Source organism: Martes martes (genome assembly GCF_963455335.1).
Source record: "Martes martes genome assembly, chromosome: 7".
Lineage (NCBI taxonomy): Eukaryota > Metazoa > Chordata > Mammalia > Carnivora > Mustelidae > Martes > Martes martes.
Window position 1 is genome coordinate 49,203,551 of NC_137894.1, and position 9,198 is coordinate 49,212,748.

Genomic DNA, 9,198 nt, shown 5'->3' on the forward strand with positions numbered 1-9,198 from the left:
AGCTGAAGGCAGAGGCTTTAACCCACTGAGCCACCCAGGCGCCCCCTCACTCTCTCTTTTTACTGAAAGAATCCTTTTTGAACTCTTGTGTTGTATCCGGGTGCTAGGATGGCCATAACAAAGAATCACAGACCTTGGGGCTTGTACTACAGAAATGCATTTTCTCACGATTTTGGAGGCCGGGAGGCTGAGACCAAGGTCGGGGCAGGGTTGGGCTCTCCCGAGGCTGTTCTCCCTGGCTTGCAGATGGCCCTCTTCTCAGTCTCGCTCACGTGGTCTTTTCTCTGTGTATGTGCCTGCCCAGGCCCCCACCTCCTCTTCTTAGAAGGACACCAATCACCGTGGGTCCAATCTAGTGACCTCATTTTAATGTAATTGCCTCTTAAAAGATCCTATCTCTAAATACAGTCACATTCTGAGATACCTGAGGTTGGTACCTCAACCTTCAGAACTGGGGAGAGGGAGATGCAAGTCAGTCCATGACATGTGCCATCCTCTCATCTTCTGGTTTCTGAGGGTTGTCCCACACACAGTCCTTGGCCCTGGGCAATGGACTCCTTTCCTCACCAGTTACCAACTCAGCACGTCCCTGCCCACCCTCACCTCTGCCCCCTCTGCTGGCCAGCCGGGGTCCTGCAGGGCACGGGGAGGAAGAGTCCCCTGTCATGTGTGGGATTAACCGGCAGTAGGAAGCCACCTCCTAAGTGTGGCTGGCCTCTCCTTTGGCACCGAAGTCAGAATCAGAGCTGAGAAGTGCTGGCCCTCCAGAGGTGAACTTTGGCAGAACGTGAGACCAGACCTCTTCCCGTGAAACATGGGACTGGTGGATAAGGTGTTTGAAACATGGACTTGTTTTGCTCAATGGTCTTTTTTATTTTTCCTCACACTGCATTTTAAAAATAAATGTATTGAGGCATACTTTCCATACCAAAGGATTCCCTAATTTCAAGTATACAATTCCGTGATACTTTCAGCAGACTTACCTAGTTGTACAACCATCTGCATACATGAGTTTTAGAACATGACCTTCGCCCCAGTAAGATCCCTCACACCTGTGTCTTTTCAGTCCCGATCCCTACCCGGGGTCTGAAGCAACCATGAATCCGCCTCGTGTCTGTGCATTTGCCTTTTCTGGATATTTGACATAGACGGAATCTGACAGTACGTGGTCTCTTGTGCCTGGCTTCCTTCACCCAGCATAACATGTCGAGTCTACAGGCCACAGTATAGAATCAACAGTCCATTCCTTTTTCATTACTGATCTTGGTGGCCTTTTCTGTGTTTGCTGTAGGTCACAGTCACCAGCTGTTCCATGTGTGTGTGATCCTGGCCACTCACATGCAGATGGAAGCCATACTTCTGGACAAGACTCTGAGGAAGGAATGGCTCCTGGCACATGCCAAGCCCCTGTCTTTCTCTCAGATAGCTGGAGCCATCCTTCTGTGCCTCGTCTTCAGCCTCAGCAACATAATTTATTTCTCAGCTGCTCTGTATCGGATTCCCGAGCCAGAATTACATAAAAAAGAAACATGATTCAGACTGTAACATGTTCGTGCCAGATGTCAGCCTTAAGCTACCCCATCCTAGCCACCCTAAGCCAGCCACAGGGAACCAGTTTCCAGAGGTCTGAGATAGCCACAATGGCTGATGTCTTGGCATTTTTGAGTGGGTTCTTGTAAATAAGGTATTGAACTGGGGACATTTCTCTAGATGTGCACTGATTCTATATTATTTTAAAAGGGGAAGATGGATTCAAGTAAGTCCTTGTTTGGGCAGATTCCTAATATTTCATTAAGTTTTAAATTTATTTAAAATGGGTTTTTCAATCCTATTTAAACAGTTGGAAGAAGCATGCCACCCTTGTAGCTTGACTATTAAACACTTGAATGAAGCTTCACGACCCTTGTAGTATTACCGTTTGCAAATGGAACTTACTTCAGTTGATGAGTTCCACATAGCATAGCCTCTCCCAAGAGCTCCAGGGCGGGAGAACGAGCCAGAAAGATCAGTGTTAGGAACCTGAGTCAGAGGAAGTTGGGCCTGTAGGAGTTCTGGGGACAGGGGAAGCACTCCAGAAGGGAGAGACCTGGTTTGGGGAAGGGTCTTCTTCCTTTCCCCACCTAGTGAAGGGAATGAATAGAAAAGAGTCTTCTTTTCCATAAGTCCGTTCTGCCTTATAGTGCCAATTCCCATGTCATAGGAACACTCACATGGCTGGGTGTCCATGTTCTGTTTTTTAATGTTTTCATGTTGCCAGTTTGATGCTGCACCATATTGTGTAGTATGGGTCAAATGTGTAGTGTGTGGGAGTTGGCTGACTTAAGCTCTGTTGGCTGGGTTCATCTGTCACCTTTTAAACCAGCGTCATCACGATATTTGGGGATGTTGTACATTTGATGTTACTTCAGCCTTTTAAATATGTTGCAGATGTTAGAGTTCATGTGCAGGAGAAGCTAAGACCTTGTTAATGGGTTGGTCAACTGTAGTGATTCTCAAGCTTTACCGTGAATCAGAAATACTTGGTGGGTTTGTGACAACTGCAGATTTCCAGGCAAAAGTCAGGAGATTCTGCATTTGTTGTTTAAAATGTAGGTCTTTTAGAGGAGATTTGCCCTAAATCTGAGCAAGTCCCCAGGTGATGCTAATGCAGAAGGGCCCCAGGCCAAACTTGAAGAGATGCTTTCCTCGTGAATTCCAGAAGGCACTGGGCCTATCAGCTTGCTGTGATTGACTGAATTTTCAATGACCTACCACCTAAGGGTGTAGCCCCTTGCTTTCTCCTCTGCATGAGACTGAGCAATTTCTCATCATTTGCATCGGGAGTTAAATTTTAGTATTTCATGGTGTTTGGGGAGAGTACAGAAATGCTGATGCAAACCAGTTTTTAACAGAGGCCCATCAACCCCTGGTCTGCACTTGCTAATGACTTAAGGGTCTGTGCATCACAAAGCAGGATCTTCTTTGCTGACTTAGGAACACCCCCATGTCTTAGAATACTCCTCTATGGTTAACGGGCCCAGAAACTGAAACGGCCTTGTGAATAGTTCATTGTCCAATCCTCTAAGGACAAGTAAAAATTTATATTGGATGAGAGTGGTCAAGAAATATGATTTCATTAGTTTTATTATCTGTTTACTTCCTCTGGGGAAGGTAGACTGATAAAATTATATGGGCTGGTAAATTTTGGGTACATTAATTGCCAGCTGCAGAACAAAATTTAGTTTTTGGCAACGATCTGGCATTGTTAGTGGAATTTTACCCCAGCAGGGTCTGTGGGCTCCCATTTCATCTTGCTGTGACTGCAATTTTATGCTGAGAAGTACAAAGTTTAAATACCCTATTCTAGTAATGCCAAAGACATGACGCTTTTTAATATATCTTATTTAGAGAGAGTAAAATAATGTTTTTTGTTTAGCTCAGAAATAGTTGAAAGATAATAGGTGATTCATTTGAAGGACATTTAAATTATTTAATTTTGGGTTATGTGGCTTTTTCACCATACTTCACAATGGAAAAAGAAATGTTAGATCCACAAAATAGGAGCCCTGATTCATAATGTTTTTTAGATGTTTGGTAAACTTAGTCCCATGGTATACTCTTGGACAGTGTTACAAGTTAAAATTTGAGAACAATTTCCAATATACTGATTTGGAAGCTTCTAGATGTGGGAAGTGGGTTCACATATATTAATTACCCTTAGGTATTAAGAATACTGGGGCTGGGGCGCCTGGGTGGCTCAGTGGGTTAAAGCCGCTGCCTTCGGCTCAGGTCATGATCCCAGCGTCCTGGGATCAAGCCCCACATCGGGATCTCTGCTCAGCAGGGAGCCTGCTTCCTCCCTTCTCTCTCTGCCTGCCTCTCTGCCTACTTGTGATCTGTCTGTCAAATAAAAAAAAAAAAAAAAAAAAAGAATACTGGGGCTAGGGGTGCCTGGGTGGCTCAGTGGGTTAAAGCCTCTGCCTTCAGCTCAGGCCAGATCCCAGGGTCCTGGGATCGAGCCCTGCATCAAGCCCTGCGTTGGGCTCTCTGCTCAGCAGGGAGCCTGCTTCCCCCCCCCTCTCTCTGTCTGCCTCTCTGCCTACTTGTGATCACTGTCTGTCAAATAAATAAATAAAATTAAAAAAAAAAAAAAAAGAGTACTGGGGCTAGAGTTTTGCTTAAGCTATCCCAGAAAGTAAAAAATGCTGGCCTTGGGTGAGCTGAAGACCTCACTGGGAAGATGTCTTTTCGTGTAGCGCCTCTCAGTGGCGCTTTTTTTTGAGTTTTTTGAACGTCTCAATTCGCCCCTGAGATACACCATACTTCCATTGGTGCTGACTGCTCACCATGGCACTGCCTCAAAAGGGGTGACAGACTCCCAGTGGGATGTCCCTGTCTTCCTCCCCCTGCTTGAGAAACACTACCCCCAAATTTCCCAGATGCCACAGTTGCGATAAAACCTGAATGTGTGTGAATGAGGCCACGTAGTCAGCTTCGCCTTCCTCTGCTCATCTTAAAAAGAGTTTCACTTTCCATTGCTCACTTTTTAGAAGCGAATTTGTCACTGTGGATTTGAATGAGAAGTGGGAGGTTTTAGAAACCATTTGAGTACAATGTGGTCTAAATATTTGGTTTGCTGCAGTCTTTCTCAAAGTGCTTGTTGTGGAACCCAGCTCACATGAGAAGTTCTAAGGAAGGCAAGGTGGAGAACAGGGCGGTCACATGTGTTGGATAAACCCTTTGTGTGGCTCTATTGTGTCCCAAATTTGTCTTGGCCACAGCCAAACTATATGTTTCGCTATATGAAACACCTATTAACACTGTATGATGACGCTTTATAACTATTGGTTGAATGCCAGCCTCTGATTTTCTAGCCAACAATCCATCATGGTAAAAAGGCAAAAACCCATTTCTAAACCCAGATGTTCTTCCAACTTACAGCAATGTCTAGTTTTCTTAAACTGTGTGGGAGAAAGAAAATAAAATTTATTTGTTACAATGAAGTCCTATTGCCCCCTTGATTTGGTTATGTTTCACCTATCACACGGCAAACATGTTTGTCATAAGAAAGAGATTGCTACACACCTGTGTGTTGTTAAATCATTCTGTGGATATTTCTTTTGTGCCTGATACATATAGAATGAACAATGTTTTAGGGCTGGGGATAAGAGAAGTGAAGAAAACCCACCTCACTTGTGTGGAGGAAATGTGCTGATGGTCAGTGGGAAAAGGGATGAGGTCAGATAGTGGTGAGTACTAAAGGAAATAAGCCTGGTGGAGAAATGGAGGTGGGAGGGACAGGGCAGAGGAGATCGGATGGCCACTCTGAGAAGCTGACATCTGAGGAGAGCTTTGATGGGTAAAAAGGGTCCCACTTTGCCAGCACGTTGTGGGGCCAGTGTTTTGGGTTGATGTGGCATATATGCAAAGGCCCCAAGTCCAGGAGGCACTTGTGCTGTTGGAAGTATGGAAATCAAGCCACTCATCCCTGAAACGTATTAACTCTAGAAAATGTATGGGTCACTTGACTTTTGAACAATTCTGGAATTTCTCCTGGATGTTCTCCCTGGGAGATCAAGCAAGGGGTTTTCCTCTGGCCTCTTGGTATTTGTTTGAATGCTTCGACTCTGTAATAGATGTATTTCAGACAAAGACAGAGTTGCCACACCCATTCTTTTCACTCAGGGCAACAGATTTTTAAAATTGGCTTAATTCTGGCCTCCTGTAGAGCATGGAACAAGGAACCTCAAAGATAATTTAATCCAGCCTCTCGGAAATGTGTTTGATGTTGTAAAATGCACATTGTCAGGCCTGGATGGACAGATGCAGAAAACCTTGGGAAAGAAAGGTAGTTTTTAAGTTTTAAATTTTAAACAAAAGCCCCAAGTGATTTTTAATATAAGGGAGTTTAAGAAACACTGGACTATTCCAACCATTCTTTTCTTTTTTTTCCACAGTTGGAAAAATGTTCCCAAATAGTATGAAGAATTCCCAGGTATTGGGGTGTCTGACTGGCTCAGTTGGTAGAGCACAGTTCTTGATGTTAGGGTTGTAGGTTTGAGCCCCATGTTGGGAGTAGAGATTACTTAAAATCTTAAAGAAAAAGAGACTTCTCAAGTACTTTTCATCCTTCCCCCTTTGGCAATTTCTATAACTCTCTTCTCCAACAGTGAGAAACGTGGCTCTTATTATCGCAATGTATTATTAACTCAATCTTAGAATGTACAGAATGTCGTCTCAGAATTACCGACCCATGTCTGCAAAAAGGCTTACTAATTAGAATTCGATATATGTTTCAGGTTCTTTTTGTCTTGAGCCTGAGGGCATATGGTCTCAATAGTCTAAATTACTTGGATTAGTTATGGCCCATTTATGTGTATGTTATTCATTTGAAATATGGTTTAGATCATTTGTTTCTTTTTGTATCAATTTTACAAACCCCCCATGCCCCCCCCCCAACTAAGCTTGCTGATTTTATTGTCTTTTGAGTCTGTAAAACATTACCATCCAGTCATTCATTTTCAAATGGCCTGGGGAGAGTCCCAGGGCCAGTGGATGTGAGATGATGCTGCCACAGCTGATGGGAGTGAACAGCTGAGTCCCGAAGAGAGTGTCCCAGTGTTGTGTGTCGGAAGTGCCACAGGCGTCCTGTCTTCGTTGTACCACCCTCCCTCAAACACTCTAGGCTTTGGCAGTTTCTGGTCACTAGTATTTATATGGTTCCCACAGCTGGACTCGCGTAGTTGGGTATTTGAGTTAATTATGGTTCCCATCAGGTGAAGTGTCAGCCTCTCCCCTGTGTTTTGCATAGGACCCTCTCAGTCCAGTTTAGCAGTTTCTTATAAAGTCAAACTTATACTTATGATGAAACCAACCATCCCACCAAGAGAAATGAAAATCCCTATCTTCTTAAAGACCTTTATGCAGATAATTAGACCATAATTGCCAAAGGGTGGGAAGAGCCTAATTGTCCATCAGCTGGTGGATGGATAAACTGTCATGCGTTCATACAAGGGATTACTACTCAGCAGTAAAAAGGGAACATGTTACTGATACGTGCAACGCATGCGTGAATCTCAAAAGCATTTTGCCCAGCTAGAGAAGAGGCCTTCTGGAAAAGAGGAAGCTCTAAGGGAGGAAGTCAGGAAAGTGGTTGCCGAGGGCTGGGGGTAGAGGAAGGTGATTGACCACAAAGGGGCAGCACAAAGGAGGTTTTGGAGTGTTGGGAGTATTATACATCTGACAGTGACGATGGCTACAGGGTGCTGTGTTTGTCAAATACGTAACATACACAGCACAACCGAAAAGAGTAGATTTTACTGGACATAAATTATACTCCATAACTTGACTTTAGTAGAAGCCTCCCTGTTTTACTCCCATTATCCCTGGTGTGGATCTCTAATTCTAAGGGAAAGTGCAAATCTTTTACTGGCTATGGGGAACCCTTTGGGGATAGAGATAAGAATGTGTTAGGTGTGAGATGCCTGGTTTTTGTTTGTTTGTTTTTGTTTTTACCTTTTTTTTTTTCTAAGAAAATAAGCTTTAGTATGGATAGAGGTAAGGAAGGAGAAACTGGCCAGAAGAAAAGCTGGAGTGGGGGACTCCACTTAAATAGTGGGCTATTTACCTGGGTCCTCAGCTGGGATGGATTTGTCCATTCCTTCCAAACATTTAGAAGAGGGCCTCCATTGCTGGGCGCTGGGGTGCAACAGCGCCACCTAGCGAGGCTGTGGGGATAGGCCGGTAGAGGATGCCATAAGGAAGAGTGACCAAACTGGGATGGGAGCTCTGAAGCAAAGCAACAGGCAGGGTGCAGGAGACCAGGGGTGTGGAGTAGGGGTCCAGCATCCAGTGCCAGGTCGTTGATGAGGATCTGCTGAGAACTGAGAGTAAGAAGGCAGTGTTGGAGGAAAGCAGGATGGCTACATGAGCCCGGGGTACTGAAGGGCCATGTGCCTGGAGGGGTATCAGGGGCAATGATAAGTGATGAGCTTGGAGAGGAAGAGCCTTGGGGCCCCGTGGGGGTTGCCCAGCCCTGGGGAGCTACTGCGGTGTTACAGGTAGGAGGGTGATGTGACCAGATCTGTGATTTACAAGTGGACTGGGAGGGTAGCCACAGAGAAGCTTGTTTGGTTACTGTTGCAGTCATCCAGACAAGACATGGTAGGAGCCAAGGGGATGGAGAGAAGTGGATGGAGAGTTTCGAAGGCTATTTAATAGGTAGAGCTGTCAAGATGGGGTGAGTGGATGTTGGAATAGAAGGAGAGGCAAAAGTCAAAGATGGTACCAGGGACCCTGGCTTGGGTGACTGGGTAGATGATGATACCATCCACTGAGGGGTAGCAGGTTCAGGGGAAGAGATTAGGGTGCGGTAGGTATGACACCCAAGTGGGTGCTGTGGGACACCCAAGTGAAGAAACCGGATGGCAGCTGGGTCTGTAGCTGGGAACAAATTCGAATGGTATGTGAAGCCACGGGAGTGACCAGGAGCACCCGAGGAGAAGTCTCAGCTAGCAACCAGGTCAAAACCCTAAGCTACAACATTGAAGGTGTCAGGTCAAGCAAAGCTTTATTTCGTGCCCAGCATTGAGAATCAAACCGACCATTTAGGGCCGCCTCTTACAGAGAGGGTGACCCCTCCCAGCCTCACAGACTAAGTTTTATAGAGCAAAGGCCATGTGGTTGAGTGTGGCCACACACAGGTGGCCAATGAGATTGCAACACACAGAGAAAGCTGCATAGTCATGCTAGGTCACACATAGGTGGCCAATTGAATTACAATTCACCCTATAGTAGCTATTTGAACTAGTCTATCTCCTGGGTCAGAATTGGCACCCAAAAGGTGGGGCCCACCCTCCTTGGTAGCTAGGGAGACAATATGCGTACTCCACTGATTGGATGTCTCCACCTGACCCGACTCATCCCTGCATTCGGGTTCTGTTATCTCCACCTGACCTGACCCGCCCTTGTATTTGGGCTCTGTTATCAGGGACTGGTCAGACCATATTTTACTGGTTTGCGGGACTTGCTTTTAAGTTCGTTCCCCTGGGGGGAGGGGGCAAGGTCAGTTTAAGTTTTACTGCATAAACAACAAACTGGCTGTTCAACTAAGGTGGAGCCGCTCTGGCTAAATAGGCCCTTACAAAGGGACAAAAAACAAAACAAGAAACGCCAAAAATGAACACTACACCTCATAAATGAATTCTGAGAAAGAGGGGC

At 45.3% G+C, this 9,198-nt stretch overlaps 1 protein-coding gene across 2 annotated transcripts in view; it reads left to right on the top strand.

Annotated features, from left to right (window-relative positions):
• The window catches only part of PAQR5 (progestin and adipoQ receptor family member 5), a gene marked incomplete at its 5' end in the record, with an annotated part of 43,396 nt that extends 38,422 nt beyond the window's left edge, over window positions 1-4,974 (top strand). For both annotated transcript variants that reach the window (XM_080807403.1, XM_080807402.1), the window contains one exon: window positions 1,292-4,974. In XM_080807403.1, the coding sequence (XP_080663529.1) occupies window positions 1,292-1,533 (242 nt within the window). In that variant the 3' untranslated portion in view covers window positions 1,534-4,974. The remainder of the gene's footprint in view (window positions 1-1,291) is intronic.
• Between the last annotated feature and the right edge of the window lie 4,224 nt (window positions 4,975-9,198).